At 39.3% G+C, this 17,253-nt stretch overlaps 1 protein-coding gene across 3 annotated transcripts in view; it reads right to left on the reverse strand.

The window, feature by feature from the left end:
• The window catches only part of LOC133997520 (E3 ubiquitin-protein ligase TRIM9), a 50,597-nt gene extending 35,277 nt beyond the window's left edge, over nt 1-15,320 (reverse strand). For all 3 annotated transcript variants that reach the window (XM_062437132.1, XM_062437131.1, XM_062437130.1), the window contains exon 1: nt 14,526-15,320. In XM_062437132.1, coding sequence (XP_062293116.1) covers nt 14,526-15,320 — 795 coding nt within the window. The remainder of the gene's footprint in view (nt 1-14,525) is intronic.
• Between the last annotated feature and the right edge of the window lie 1,933 nt (nt 15,321-17,253).

Genomic DNA, 17,253 nt, shown 5'->3' on the forward strand with positions numbered 1-17,253 from the left:
GTACATCACTTGGTATATTTACACAGTTTTCTGTCAGATGCCAATCATTTACACCATATCCATGTCTAAAAATATTCATATTTTCTACAGCATGATCCATAAAAACAAATTGTATACTCTGGTCTAATCGAAATTCACCACACTACCACATGCACTTGTGTTGCAAATGCATTTTTTCTCTTAAAACTGATATATGCTAATAAAATATAACTTTAGTCACAAGATATGCACCATAACAATCTTCCTCTCCCTTCCTCAGTGTAGTCAGCCAGTTTTGTTACAGTGGCTCACATCTGGTGGAGGTCAAAACCAATCTCCTTTCCCCTTCCTCCTCTTCATCCTCTCACCCACCAGCGCCCAGCCCCCCAATCCTCTGCTGCTCTACTACACAGCCACTTAGAGGCTAAATGCAACCAGAATGAACTACCACCCAGCAACTACTGTGGCTACACTAGATGCACCTGTTCAGGCATAAACTAATAATAAATGCCACATTTAGCTTTAGCTGCACTGAAACAAAACGAGAATATATCAGCAAAGCCTAAGCGAGTAAAAAAGCAGGAATGAAAAAAATACTTCAAAAATTGGTCACGTTTGGTCATAGCCCCCATATTTACTGTTTTGATAATTGAACAAAAGCAAAGAAATGTGCTTGCTGGTACATAATGCCATGCAAATGGTCATCTGATTGAGGCAAGGCTAATTTGTTATCAACAGATAAAACAGCACAATATCTAATGCCACACTTAAACTGTTCTACAGTTCAAACAAACAATGTAGCTACTTTATATGCACAAAGACTGGAGGAAGGTGGAAACTGTTAGCTTAGCACCACCAGAAGAGCAACAAGACAAAAAGTCAATGCTAGCAGCTCCACGAGAGTGTACTTAACCAGTGCTTTGAGCTAAATGCTAACCTCAGCATGCTAACACATTCACAATGGTAATGTTAACATGCTGGAGTCTGGCAGGCAGCCTATAATGTTTACCATCTTCACCATAATTTAGTTTGTTAGCCAGCTATCATTTGCTAATTAACGATAAACATAGTGTACAGTTGATGCTAATGATAGGTATTTTCTCATAAACCAAGAGTAGTCGTAATTTTGACCTGATGGTAGCACTGGATGAAAAGTCAGGGGATCATCATAGTTCTTACAATTCATCCTAAGAGGACCAGGAATGTTTGTACCACATTTCATGGTGATACATCCAATAATTCAATACAACCTAAACCATGCCAATGCCAACTTCAGAGGTTAAAACAGGGGACCAAAGCCATCCTCTAGGATATATGGTTGTTGGTACAAATTATGCGCTTATCCATGTGGTAGGTTTTGAGATATTTCAGTGCAAGATTTGACCTGCCGTCGGCCCTAGACAACAAGTCAGGGGATCACCACAATGACTGGGATTCATACTTTGCGGACCATGAATGTCTGTATAAAACATCATGACAATCCATCCAATAGTTGTTGGGATATTTCAGTCTGACCAACAGCAGTACAATGAATTTGGCCATCCCTTGAGCCACACTACTACTGTGACTCCAGAAAGCTAACATGTAGAGGAAAAATTCTCCAGAGCAAAAGGCGCTGATGCATCAAGCCTGCTCTGCAAAGCTTTTCAGCCATCTATGTATAAACCATCAATATTTATGTCATAAGATTCAGCGCTAACACATGTGCTGCTGTGCATAAAGGAAGTGTTAAATTACTATTCCTCTGGTATTGTTTTGCAAAACCTACTTCATATAAATGAGGCGGCACATATTACATATTCACGAACATCGCAATTGAGTGTGCATGTCGTTAATGAACCATATTACTAATATATTACATTAAAATGTGAACTTCAAGTTCAACTTTGGGTTTGTTTCATTATCAATAAATCGCAAAGTCCCAGATGTCTCTACACAGTCAGTAAAAAACTTCAGGCACCTCCTCTGCTGCTCGCCTTGATGAGACCTTTCTCAGTTTGCCACCCAACCAGAATACAACACTGTCACATCTTCCCCAGAGAAAGGGCTTCCTCCCCAGTCGACTTAGATAAAGCGTAGCAAGGATCAGTGGTTGCAGCCAGAACTGCCTGAATGAGCTCCAGCAGGAAAGGAAGCATTGTTTTATCACCATGAGTATTCTGCATGGGGGTTTGCTTCTGAGCGGAGAGAGCCTAAGCAACAAAAGTGCTGCGGAGCAAAGAAGAACGGCCGCTCTAATCAATAATTGATCAGGGCATCTTCCATATTAATACATGCAGAGGGTAGGTAGATCGCCGAGGGCGTAGATGTCATAAAACAAGTGCAAATTAGGTTTTTAGAGGATGATAAATCTATTACGGAGTATCATGGGATGTACTGTACATTTTTTCACTGTTAAGACTTCAAACTGCTACCAGTTTCTTCACTGTTAATGCTACAAAAGCTGGAATGCTGCATACTGACATTCACACATTAAAACTTATCTATATATCTATATTATAAGTATGTGATCTACTGTTTAATTTATTGGTCCTCCTAATGAATTACCCCCAACATCACTATCAAAATAGTTTAATAATCCACTTCCACCAGCATTTCAGTAATAATTGTTCCACTATAGGATGTCCACACTCTCCTCAGAGGTCTGGCATCACTGTCACCGAAAATAGATCACAAATACTCCTGCACACACACACACACCCCCATGCATGCACACACTCACACACATTGTACTATATCGGGTCTTTTTCTGCAGAGCATGCCCGCTGTGTTATGGCCAGAGGAGAGGAAGTGCAATAAAGTGTGCATTAACCTACATTCAGCACACAAGTCTGGCAGCACAGCCTTGAGTTACGGTACCACGGTGTGAGAGTGCGTGTGTGTGTGTGTGTGTGTGTGTGTGTGTGTGTGTGTGTGTGTGTGTGTGTGTGTGTGTGTGTGTGTGTGTGTGTGTGTGTGTGTGTGTGTGTTTGTGTGTGCATGCTCCTGACATTGTGGAGACATACTTTCTCAAAGTCACATTTTGGGACTCATTTCCCATTTGGTACCTAAAATGCAGTCCCCACAATGTCATCCATTTATTTTAAGGTTAAAATTTGGTTTTATGGTCAAGTTTAGAATTTGGACCATTCTCTTAAAGCAGCATTAACTGAAATTAATTAAAGAATGATTGAATGAAATTCTAAATATTGTGTCATGTCCAACTTACATGGGCTTAAACAGCACCTCAAATTAACATAAATTAGGTCCAGATAGCTGCATATACATTTTCAAGCAATATTACAAAACATCCTACAATTTAAAAAAAATATTTAAATTGTCAAGATGAACTTCATGTCAACAATGAAATTCTTAAATCCCTGGCAAATCATGTACTGTAGAAATCAGAATAAATACTGATTAAATGCAAATTGTTGCAAGTTGCTGTTTTGACCTGTTTTTAGCGCCTCTAACTAAGCTCTACTAATTTGGTCACGAAGACTTTTCATTTCCTTTAAATTCTTCACCATAAAAGTCTCCCGTTATTTAGTTATTTAAAACCTTTTAATATGAAACAGTAAAACAGGAAATGTTGGGTTTGCATCAGAGGTAACTTAACATGATTCTGATACAGCTGCCCCTCGGTAGGCTTCTTGAAGCAGAACAGAACAGAGTGGGTTCTTAAGAAGCTTAAAGACATACATCATAAGATAAATAAGACGTTTTTTGAACTGTGAATCATACAAAGCTAATCTAGTAGAGTCCCAGAATAAAACTATAGAACTAGAAATGAGCATAATAGGTCCCCTTTAAAGTTAGGGTAAGCCTCCAAGGGATTCAAGTAAGTCAACAGAATGTCCTCATAAGTACAGGGATACAGATTAGTGAGTGCTTCTGTGTGTGTTGCTGGGCCTGAAGGTATGCGGCAAGTAGGGCTGACCTGTCATGGCCAGTGCCATCCAGACTGGGGTTAGTCAGGCCTGGCAAGTCAGCACAGTCCCGCAATCGTTCTAAATTACCTCGGAAAAAGCGTCTCAGAGAGATGAAAGCACGTATTTTTGCAGATAAAATTGTAGTAATTTGTTGTAATACGGCCTGAGGCGCTGAATTCAATTTCAAGAGACATACAGCACCAGTCAAAAGTTTGGACACACTCTCTCATTCAAGTGAATGGGAGGATGTGTCCAAACTTTTGACTGGTGCTGTATTAGACAGTCGAAGACACCACATATTACACTGAGAAAATTAGTACAGTGTTTCAGTCATGTGGTCTTACTAAGACCTGACATGAGGTTACATGGTAATTCTAATGTACCTGTAATCATTAAAATTAAGGTGTTTCAGGTTTACAGGAGATGATTTTTCTGTTGTCTGAACAAGATCAAAAGCTGCTTCTCAGTTTTTACATAACAATCTTATTCATGCTGTTTATTAAAAAAGAAGAGAAAGCATGATTTACGACTCTCGAGCTAACCAAAAGACCCTGGATCATCATACAGAAATACATACAGCACCATCGAGACATACTGAAGATCTGGCAGATGTTCAATATTTCAGTATCGCTGTAAATTCAAAGAGTTTCTGATCCACATAAAAGAAGCATGAACAGATATTAGAGATCACATCAAAAAGCAGCGGCAGCAGCTATCTGGCAGCTCAATAGTAACATACTTGTCAAAATGTTTTGTCAGCGTCCTCGCGGACAAGAAACAAGGAAGGCAAAATGTTGACTGTCAATATTAAATGACACAACATACAAGAAACTGACTACTCTAGAGAGGGAAAGAAATCTAATTTCAGTCTATATACTGGAGTTTAAACCAGTAAAAAATTGTTCTATATCTAAACATGACACATGCAATTGTGAAAAGATGATATTCTGTATGACTAGTCTTCATTATATGTCCTCATGTGTCACAGGTCTCAAGTCAATGAGTCTGATTTCTGCCAATAAATGGCACAGAGTAATGTGGTAAATTAAAAAGCAGGCAAAACGACATGGCCCTCGTTATCATATGGCAAACATCCACCAATATAAATGCAAATTAATTATATTTTCAGAGTGTTTATGATTTTCTGCTGTTGGAGATAAGCTTCAGGCCTGTAATGTGATACAATTTACCGCAGATGTTTCTAAGGAGTGTCTGCATTTCCCAGAATAGACAAAGGTTTGTGTAAACCATCCATCCTGCAACTCCAACTATGTTGATAGTACTCATGTTACCACACCGGAATGAATCTACATCACCTGCAATGGTAATACCAGTCAGTGGCTGTGGCTCAGGAGGTAGAGCGGGTCATCCACCAATCTGAAATTTGGTGGTTCAATCCCCAGCTCCTCTAGTCCGCATGTTGAAGTGTCCTCAGGTAAGATACTGAGCTCCAAGAGTGTAAATGGCTGAGTGAGCATCAGAAACACTGTGAAGTGCTTTGGATAAAAAGCTCTATATTGCTGCTGATGAGCAGGTTGGCATCAGTGTATAAATGTGTATGTGTTGTAGAGTGCTTTGAGTGGTCAGTAGACTAGAAAAGCACTATATAAATGCACTCTATTTGCCATTTACACCCACTGACCATCTGGTTTACTCTCCTTCTCACTACCACACTTAGTAATGCCACATTAAAATTGGACTTTGATTAAGATTTAATGCTAATTTGATACTTATATAGTATTTTTTTCTCCATCTTTGTCAGTAAGAGCCACTGGTTCTATCTTGAACCCCTATAAGCTGATATTTCTCTTAATAACTCACTGAAATATCTAGAGCCCGACCGATGCTGGATTTTTTTGGGCTGGTGCTTAAATTAAGAAAAAGGATAAAATATACATAAAATGCTGCCTGTATAACTTAAAAAAAACAAAAAAACAAAACAATATTAGCACATATCGGACGACATATACCGATATATAACTGTGACAGGTCAATACCAGCTGACCGATATATAGATCGAGCTCTGGAAAAATCCTACTAATGCTTTACCTAACATCTCATATGTTTAAAAAAAAAAAAAAAAAAAAGGTTGAACACTAGCCTACGAGCCAAACAAATGTTGTGAGCTCAACTGTTACAGAGAGATTTCATTTCTGGTTGATTTTCTTAACAAAATCTCTCTGAATTCTGTCCAACGTCTGTCTAGCTGCCAGAATCCAGATGAAAGAAGACAGGAGTTGTTCAAAAAGTAAGAACACTTGATCTCTGAGTCTTTCGCATGCCATGATGCATCTAACCCACCCAAAAACCCCAAAACGTACCTTTCTTACCCTTTCTAGATCACCCCTATGGAAGATGTATCACCCTCAATGGCAAATTACAGTCTCTGCTGATTAGTGGCAAAGACATTAATCAAGACAGTCCTTACAGTGATTCCAAATATGAGGGAAGTTGACAGCAATCCATTGAAGATCAGAGGCACTCACGGGAGATGAAACACATGTTTTCTGTAGGTGCAAACAGACTTAAAACATGTGGAGGAACATATGGGAAGCTGAAACACATTTTGGAAAGTAGAGAACTGACTACACCATCAACAGCAGCTTTGTTTCACCATCTAACACGGTCAACAGCAGCAGCAGCAGCTGCAGGAGATGACTAAAAAAAGGTTCCGAAACTTGAGAACAAATCCCAGCAGAGCAACACTAAGATAAAACCAAGCAGCAGAAGGAACTGTCAGGAGAGACAATACGATTTTCTAAGCAACTCAAAATACCAAGGGAGCAATTAAATATTGGTGCTGCATACAGATCCCGCAGCATTTCATGGTCAGTATGTGGTACCATTTTTGAGGTAACACACACAAAAAAACTCTAAAAGCCACCCAGACAATGGAGAGGATAAGTTATCATCTCGGGAAAAAGGTGGATTTATTTTGATCAGGTCTTATCTGCTAACATACAGACACAAGGGTACACTTGCCAAAAAAAGAAAGCGATTACAGGTAGGCAGGTACATCAATCCGCATTTTGTTTCAGCAGCCAGGTTGAGGGTGTTTGGAATTGAAATCTGTAGTTCCCAAAAGGAGGGAATAAAAGATCTCTGTACACCTGTACATGCTGGAGCTAACAGAGGGGGGGAGATCATTGAACTCAAGCTGCAATCAAAGTCACCGAGGATAAAAATGACTAAAGCTGAAGTTTAAAGGTGACATTTTCCAACCCTCCCAAAAATGACAGTTTTTCCCACACATATAGTACACTGTATGTAAGTGTATTAACATCGTATCCTGCTGTAGACTGCAGCATAAATCAGCATGGAAGTCAATCATTTATTTGTGGATGTTTATTTATGTTTTGGTAAAATCACATGTTTGAAATTGCAAGCTCATGGGATATGGTGGTGGAAGGGGGTTTGGGGGTGGAGGGGGGGGGGGTTACCTAGCAACAGAACTGGTAAATGTTGTCTACCTGTCAATGTTGTCTTTTGCTTCTAAGTATATCTGTTAAAGGGAAAATAACATGCATATTTCCAGGTCTATATTTGTATTCAGAGGCTCTACTTGAATATTTTTGCATGATTTACAGATTTTTTTCTTTTTTCTTTTTTTTAAAAAATGTTATCAATCTCATACTGGCTCTGTATGCAGCTCCTCAGTTCAGCCTCTTTTTGGAAACAGGCTGTTTTAGCTCCTTTCTCTTTAAGGCCCTTCTTTTGATGAGCCCACTCTGTTATGATTGGCCAGCTTTCATGAAGCCTGCCAGAATCATGTTGAGTTACCGCTGATGCAAACCCATCATTTCCTGTAGGATTTTACTACTTTTTCTTGTTTTAGAATTGGGCTAACTTTTCAAATACATCCATACATGTTCAAGCCACAACAACCCATACAACATTAGCAACAAAGACTACAGACCAGATGGCCATTTGTGGGTTTGTGCGAAAAATCTGACATAATTACGAGTAGATAGAAGTAACATTGCAAATGAGGCATTATAAGGAAGACTGAAGCCCTAGATTTTGACTTGCAGGTAAAAAATTTTACATATGTTCACCTCAAGTTTTGGACCTTTGACCATCTTCAACTAATACATTCAACATCAAAACAGTATAAAAATAACAGTAAATCACAAAAAGCATGATATGTCCCCTTTAAATATCTGGTGCATACTTCAAGATAGACCTGACAGTCAGTGCTAGAGAGTTTTTAGAGTCTTGTCTAAATGCAGTTTTAAAGGCTGTTCTGCTTTGGTGAGAATAATACCTACCAGAAACATTTAATATGTTTTCACATAGTCATTGCACACAACAAAAGCTTAAAGATTTATTTTCTCAGCCTTTAAAAGTCTAAAACGATCTTCAGATGACACTGCGAAAAACTGGAGCACACACAGCAGCTCTGGCTATGTGGTTTTTAATATTTAACTTAAAAAGCAGTGCCAGGGCTCGCTGGTCTTTACTGGACTGAGCTAGGTCACACACACACACATATGCACGTGTGGACACACACAGTCAAAAGTTTGGACACATCTTCCCATTCACTTGAATGAGAGAGTGTGTCCACACTTATGACTGGTGCTGTATGTGTATGTGTGCATCCTTTAAATAGACAGTGTGTCTTCTGCTTGACTGATCATAGGAAATTGGATCAGTGTGTCTTCCTGTGCATTCCCTCTGTGAAAGTTCATCCGCTTCACTTATGCATATTTATGCCCTCCAATAGTGTGTGTGTGTGTGTGTGTGTGTGTGTGTGTGTGTGTGTGTGTGTGTGTATGTGTATATATGTGCATTTGAGTGTGTAGCAGTGAGATAGTTACCCCTGAGGCTGCTCCGTGATGTACTTAATGTTTGATTTACAACAAATACAACAATGATCCAACTGTCTTTCCTTGATATCTCTTTGTATTTGTGAATTCTCAAATGCAGGATTCGTAAAGCGTAAAACACACACGTTTATACGCCCAAAAAGCATCAAATACGGCAGCACATACACATTTACACGTAAGCAAAAAGCACAAATAAACACACAAGGACACACTCATACAGCTGCTTCACGTTCGCTCCCTGAGGAATTCGATTGACAACTGGAGGTCTGTTCAAACAACATGAGACATACCGTTACTCGCTGTCTACCACCCTAAGTAACACACACACAAACACACATACACACACACACACAGTACACACAGTATCCTTCGCTGAATCATGGCAACCATGCTTGAGTATGATTCGGAGGTACAGCGCACCAGATGTTCACCCTGCAGTCAAAAGTCAGATATCTTAATACTATTTACATCTATGACAGCTTTTTAGCGACATGGCAGCAAAACAGTAAACACTTCGCAACCACACATAAATGAATATTAATGTGGCGCTTCATTCATTCGAAAAATCGTTGCCTGTGGTAAAACCTACTACTGAATCATGATTTAGCCTCTTTTTACTTGATGAAAGCTCTTTTAGCGCCCACTATCCTGAGAATAAGCATTTCGGAAACCAAGCATGAGAAGTGGAATGACGATGGCAGGATGCTGCAACACCCACTAAAAACTGAGTAGACAACAAAGGAGAAGAGTGCTACCCACTAAAACCAAAAATCCAGCCCTGCGGTATTGATCTCACTGAATGACACTTCAAAAAAACTCAACAGCAATTTCTGCTCTGCAACAAAGATACACTCCATGTTTGGCTGCCTGCCTCAAGTGCAGGCTCGAGAGAGAGGAGAAGACAGCCAATCATGGACCCCTCAACCCACCCCCCCTTGACATGAAGGACACCATATTAACTAAGTGGCGGCCATCTCTTACTCATACGCTGCTCATTACTTATCAACGCCCTCTCACTCCTGTACTCTGATGGGATTTTCACGGTCCATTTATGGGACAGGACGATAGCGAGGAGGATGGAGGAAGGGCAGGAGGAAGAAGGGGGAGGTAAATTAGGGGGGAGGGGAGAGAGTGTAAATAAGAGATGGAGATGGAGAGGTTAAAGGAGAAAGGCGTAAAGAAGGTGAGTGATGAGCGAGAAGCCAGAAAGAAGGAGAAAGAGACAAAAACGTGTGAGTGCCTAAATGATGAATGGATGACTGGAGGCTTACAATCACACACAAAAAACCGAGAGACAGGCAGAGAGATTAGTCCCAATGACCCATTTAGCAGGAGACAGACAAAAATGGCATTTAATTTGCACTTAGGAAGTGTGGGTGTGATGATGAGGATGATGATGGCCTTATGAAAGGCTGAATTAAACACTGATTGTCCAAAATCATACACCAGTCCTGCACCCCTTTGTTTCCTTTTTTAACATATAAAAACAGTAATGGTTGTCAAAATGTTAAAATAATGACAAATTCTGCATATATCAGGATTTTCTTCAGAATAAAACTGATTGGCGAAAGAGAAAATACAGAAAAACAAGCACTACCCTCTATTTTCATCTTCTATCTTTTGACTTAACAGCGAAAGTCGGGTCAAGGCGAAACCCCTGAGGAGTGAACTTGAATTGACCTCGACTCTGCAGCAGACTCCTCTTTTAAATTAATGAAAGAGTTATTAAAAAGTGAATTAAAGCATAAATCACTTTAATCTGCCTTTCATGAAATAGGCATGCAGGGGTAGAGCGACAGAGGGATGAAGTCGGATGGCGGAACACGATGCTATCACCAGGTTTTACTCCAAATCTTCTCCACTTGAGTGTTAAATGAATGAATTAATTAAAGTTTTATTACTGTCATGCATATAATGCAAATAATGCATGACAGTATGCACTCCAAGCCACATACAGAATGCTCCGCATACATTTTCAAAGAAGGCTACTTGTCCAAAATTAAGGAAAACCATTTTAAAATTATCACTTGTACTGATTAATATCAGAATATATACTAATTCAATTATTCATCTTGTTTTTTCAGGCTTTTGAGACAAAGTTAACAAATAGACAAAATTAGACAACCATTCCCATTTGTTGATCATCTATACACGAGAATATTTCATGGGGTTTTTTCAAGCCATTTCATGAAACATTTACTATTAAATCATCGTAATATGAACAATATTCAAGCTGCAACGGTTAGTTGATTAATCAATTAGTCATTCAACAGAAAATTAATCACTTCAGGCTTCTGACATGTGAGAATTTTATGCTTTTCTGTGTCATATATGATAAACTAAAGTAAACTAAATACCTCAGGGTTTTGAACTGTTGGATGAATAAAATGAGCAATTTGAGTAAGTTATGGTTATTCATAAATCCACATTAAACCCTCATGCTTCGAAAGCTGCAATGATTTGTTAATTTGATGACTGACCGAAAATTGAATATATACTGAATAATGGTTATAGTCATTTTTAAGGAAAAATGCAAAACGTTTGCTAGTTTTATCCTTTCAAATGTGAACATGTGATGGTTTTTGTGTGATATATTTATCTATATACTTTATTTAATCAGGCAGTCTCATTGAGATTAAGATCTCTTTTCCTGAGAACAAGAAACATTCATAAGACAAGAACATAATCAGCCGACAGAAACAACACAACTACACAAGGAATTCATTAATAAAAGTTTATGAAGAGAATTATGAAAAACATCACGTAATAAAGCTTTAAAATCTTTTTTTATTTTATTTTAAGGCTGGCTTGCAGTTCATTCCTTATACAAAGGTGTGAACATGAAGGATATCTAAGGTTAAATAGTTACTGGTTACTCATGTGCTGTAGTTACTAGATTTAAATGAAAGAAGAGATGTGAGCTTCAACAGTAGAGTTTTCTAGATGAATAACATGAGATGTTATTGCCTTCCTGACTGTAAGGAAGTCCAACCGACCTTGACATACAGAGAACATTGATGGGAACGAAAACTGACATTTGTGATAAAGCATAACACACTAAGATGCAGGGTTTAACTGCTGAAGTGTTGATGGAGCAGCAAATACAATACAGAATATATCCATAGTCAAGAACAGACATGAAGGTGGACTGCACAATAGTCTTACTATGGAAAGAAGGTAGACAACCTTTAATTCTACATAAGAAGGCTTGTTTGATTTTAAACTTCTGAGTCAAAAGTTGAATATGAATCTTGAATCATGTCAAGTCAAATTTCTGAGAATTTGTATGACTCAGCAAGAGTTACATGGGTGCCATTTAAAGTTTTAATGACGGGATGGTCAGCGGCACTGGTGGAGGTGGAAAATACCATGTTGTTGGTCTTCTATATATTTAAAACTAGTCTATGATAAAGGTGTGACAATTAGAAAGCATCAAAGGCAGACTAAAGACAGGCGTGTGCTGGGGTAGAGTCTGATGTGTATAAAACGGTATCGTCTGCAAAGAAATGGACATTGAAATATTGATTAATGTAATCAGCAATGGACCAAGGATGGACCCTTGTAGCACCTGGTTTTTGATAATAAGACGGCTTGACTGAGTACCATCAGCAACAACAGTCTCAGTTCTCTCTGTAAGGTAAGTTTGGAACCAACTAAGCATGGCTTTGTCTTAACCTAGAGACTGTAGTTTATCAAGTAGGGTTTTACGATCAACAAATGCTCATGTATCAAATGCTTTTGAGAGGTCAATGAAAAGAGCAACACAAAATTCTTTTTTGACCAATGATTTAGGATTTTTGATAAGAAAGGGTGTTTAGATATTGGACGGTAGTTGTTAAGGCGCTTTTTTACGAAGCTGCAATCATGCCTGTTAAAAAGGTTTGGTTAAAAATATACTAAATGTGGACAGATTAAGGGGGCAGTTAGATGAAGAAGATACAGGTCAAGATTATCTGCCCCAGTGTTTTTGCATGCTTTTAACCTAAGCAGAGCTTTGTGAAAATCTGCACTGCTTACCAAGCAAAGCAGTAAAAGAAATTTTCCATCAGAAGAAGCTGAGGCACTGGGGACCCTCTATTGGACGGATATTCTCTACAGTTGAATCTGCAAACATATTTATTGGAAATATGTCCAGATACTTGTTTGATTATGGTGGGAGTTGTGACCATGATGAATTCTTCAGATATGCTATAATGTTTGAAAATGTAGTTGAACTATCACAGGCAGAGAGAGCTGACTGATAATATTTTGATTTAGGTTTCCTAATCTTGGTGTTGCAGATGTTTCTTTGTTGCCTAAAGGTTATCCAGTTCTCATGGGTGCCACCGGATCTAGCCTTGGACCAGGCTTTGTCTCTGTTGTGGATGGCATTGGAGAGTTGTGGGGAGAGTCAAGTAATGTGCCATGACAGGATTAGTAATAGAGGAAGTGGAAGCATACATGACAATAAACTGACTCTTTTGATTTTGCAATGCTGACCAGGCAACCTCAACCTTGTTTTAAATATACATATGCACATTTGGTTTGACATGTTTTTAAAACCATTTTTCTTCAAATTTGAATAAAATCTTACTTTTAATGGATTTATCATTTAGAAAAAAGAGACATGATTATACAGTACATCCTCTACGCAGTTTGTGACCAGACACCAGGAAAAGGTTGCAATAATGACTTCAGCTTACATCCTCCTCATCCTGCCCGAGGAACTCCACTGACCTCCTCCTCCTACACAGTCACTATTCACATTACACACACTTACATACAGATGTGGGCCACTAACATAAAAACGCCAAGACAACACTACATGACCTATTCAGGTGATGACTCACATATGCAGGGGCACACACAACCACACACACGCACACACACACACATTCCTCGGGGGGGTTTTACCCTTACAGTAATTATTTTACGAGTGAATACTGATGAATCAGGCAGCGGTGCTCATTTATAATTTGCCCCACAAAACAGTAAACTCAACACAGGAGAGCAAAGGTGTTTCTCTTTACTGTGACTAACATTTCATTGTCGCATCCTTGCGCTTTACAGTGGCTTGAAGCAAATCCTGACAAAGCAGTCTGCTTAATTTCCAGCAACAAGCAAACAGATGGAGAAGGATTTGGTTTGAAAGCATGTTGACTGATAGCTAATACACATGAATATATTGTTATAAAAACACTTTGGAATGAAGACTGTGGTTGGCAGGTGTGACTGTGTGGGTGTCTGTTTCCGCTCATAACAGAACGCAAATGTATAAATGGATTGAAGCCTTTGGGAGGGGGCGGGGGGTTATGAGTCTTTGCCAGTGTGTGTGTGTGTGTGTGTGTGTGTGTGTGTGTGTGTGTGTGTGTGTGTGTGTGTGTGTGTGTGTGTGTGTGTGTGTGTGTCTGTGTAAGAGACAGAGAGAGAGACTGTATGCAATAGTGTATAAGCCCTACAGCTCATTAGTACTCAACAAGTAGCACTAGTAGCTTAATTATTAGTGTAACAGGCTTCATGTAGGTAGGATATTTAATAGGGGGGGGGGGGGGGGGGGGGGGAATCAATACAGCATAGTATTGCGATATTTTGCACAATATTGTATCGATACAGGGATGTCAAGTATCGATCTTGGAAGTTTTTTTTTCCTTTAGGGACATAATTTGCAGGTTAAAAAAGGTAATGAATTGCAATATATCACAGCAAATCGCAATATATTTAAAATCGCAATAATATTGTATCGTGACACATGTATCGTTGTGATTCCCACATCTAATATTTAGGTGACTGTGTGTGCGTGTGTGTGTGTGTGTGTCCCTTCATCACCCACCTTGTGTTGCTTCCACATCACAGCCAGAGGTTTAACATCGTGCTTGGCGTGTTTTCCCTCCTCCAGACACTTCATGCATACCGGAGCCTTGCAGCTGCAGCAGAACATGTTGAAGTTTTCGGCTTCGTGATCCACACAGGTCGCCGGTTTCCGGGCGGTAGCTGGCGGCTGCTGACCGCTGCCTCCTCCTGCACCTTTATTCCGCGGTGGTACCAGACGATGCTTGGCCAGCGGACCGCGGGACGGGTGGCACCTCTGCTGGCAGGCGTTACAGTAGTAAACATCGCACTGCTCGCACATCACAGTAGCGTCCACCGGGTTGCGATCGCACAGCTGGCACTTCACCGAGGTGGATGAGGAGGAGGAAGAGGAGGATAAGGTGGCACGGTTCTGCTGGTACCGTGACACGATGGCTTCCAGCAGTCGGTTCCGAGGGAAACCCCGGAGCCCCCGCTCATCCAGGGAGACGCTCCGGTGACACAGCGGGCAGGTGAGGGAGCAGTGACGGTGGGCGATGGCCGGAGGAAACACCCGCACCCCGTTTGGAGACTTGAGCTGGCACGGTGTGTAGGAGCCGTATCCGCTGTCCGTCTCGCTGTACAGACTCATCTTGTCCATGTCCAGGTAGTCGTAGTCGGAGCTGCCCGAAGCCCGGCTCTGCACCGGGTTCTCACCCTCCGGGGTCTGCACGGTGATGTTTCGAGCGCAAGCCAGGCAGACATTGTGGGAGCACGGCAGCAGGATGGGGTCCTTGAAGAGGGAACCGCAAACGGGGCATTTTAACTCTTCCTCCATCGCTCCCTTCGGTTTTGGGCGCACCGGGGAGAGAAGCAGCTTCAATGAAAACACTTCAGCACCGACTGACACGGACAGCTCCCTGCGCTGTTCTGCGCAGGCGCATAGAAGGGGCGGGGAGTGTGGGGCTTGTGGTTCGAGTTGATTGATCTGGTTAATTAGGTTGCAGACTCTGAACCCCCTCAGGCCCCCTTTTCTGTCATATCATGGGTGAACATTTGGGTATGGACGGTTGGGAAATGTCCCAACCAACATATCAAGGTGTTGCGGGATTGTCACCTACTCATATTTTACTACATATTTTCACATTACCTCCATATTCCTCTTCCACATCTTATATTGTATTATCATTTTCTATTTTCTGTGTTTTTATCTGTATTGCACTGTTAGTAGCATCATTCACAATTTCGTTGTATAGGTGACTGTACAATGACAATTAAGACTATCTTATCTTATCATGACAGTCTATTTCAAATATTAATTTTGGTTTTAGGTTTAGAGTTAAGTAGTCTTTGAATAATGCAATATAAATATTAGAACAATTCTTTGAAAGGGTTGTGTAATTTGGTATTATACAGGAAATATGTTCATTGTAGAGTTTTTAGGAAACAATCTAATATACTAATATGTAGTTTCACACACAAAACTACACATGGAAAACAGCTAAAGAAGGTTAAAGAATTGGTAAAGCCTCATTTACTAAGAAATTTAGTAAATTAACACCCATGTATTAAACCAAATTTCATGAATCAGCACTTACCAACATTTTTTTTTTTTAATTTTAAGTAATTTGGACCGCCTTGTAAAATATTCTAAAATGTACCTTTACAATCTGCAATTACTCAGGAAATTAGTATAAAATTAAAGGTCCTGTAAAATTAAGTGTTACCAATCAGTGAACAGCAAATTGTACTAGTCCAATATCTTGTTAATCATTTGTTGTGGCTCTAAGTTCATCATTCTTTCATAAAATAGTCATTTCAGTATGAGGGAGAAATAGATTCTGCAAGAAAAATATTGTATTTGAAATCAGATGTGGAGGAAGTAGTCACATCCTCTCCTGCTGTTCTGTTGTTAATGTTGTTATGTGTAACTTCTCTTTGTCAGTTCTTTAATCTATGTAAAGCATGTTTTAGTGCCTTTAACAGTGCGGTATAAATAAAATTGATTATTTTTATCCTTTAGGTAAAGGCTAAAAGTAGGAAAACTACAAAATAAAAATAATCAGTTACAAGTAAAATAAATTGCATTGTCAGCAAAATGTACTTAAATATACTTATATTATTAATATTATTGATGCACTAACAGATAAGCATCATCTAATGTTGCAGCTGATTGACAAAGAGCTCATTTGAACAACTTCATGCTGTACTGTATGTAGCCTATACATATTATGTCATTTTAGCTGAAATATGCCCTCATCAGCTTATCATATTTTATGTGTATGCTGGTTGTTTGTATTATACAGTATATAAAGTAGTACTTATGATATGTAGTCTAATAAATATAGTAAAATAGAAAATGCAATATTTCCCTCTGAAATGTAAAAGTATAACATAAGAAAATGAAAACACTCAAGTAGAGCAGGCTTACAATCTCAAAAATGTACTAAACTGCATTTATGTATTATTAACAACTGTTTTTAATATAATAATTTATTTAATAATATTTCTAGGACTTTAAAAAATGCCATTAATTACTAATATTACAGATTTACAACCATTAACTAACCCTTCTGGCCAACTGCTCAGCATAAAAATAAATGTATTTCATTTCTTAAAGAGCAAAGCTGCTTTTCTATCAGACCTCCTAAATGTTGTTACAGAGAACAGAAAGGCCAGGACTGTCAATCATGATGTCAACAGTAATGGTGGCGATTATGTTGATAATGATGATACTTCATTATGACTTCCTCATACTGTGCAGTTGTTCT

This window comes from Scomber scombrus, chromosome 17 (genome assembly GCF_963691925.1).
Source record: "Scomber scombrus chromosome 17, fScoSco1.1, whole genome shotgun sequence".
In the NCBI taxonomy this organism is placed as follows: Eukaryota; Metazoa; Chordata; class Actinopteri; order Scombriformes; family Scombridae; genus Scomber; species Scomber scombrus.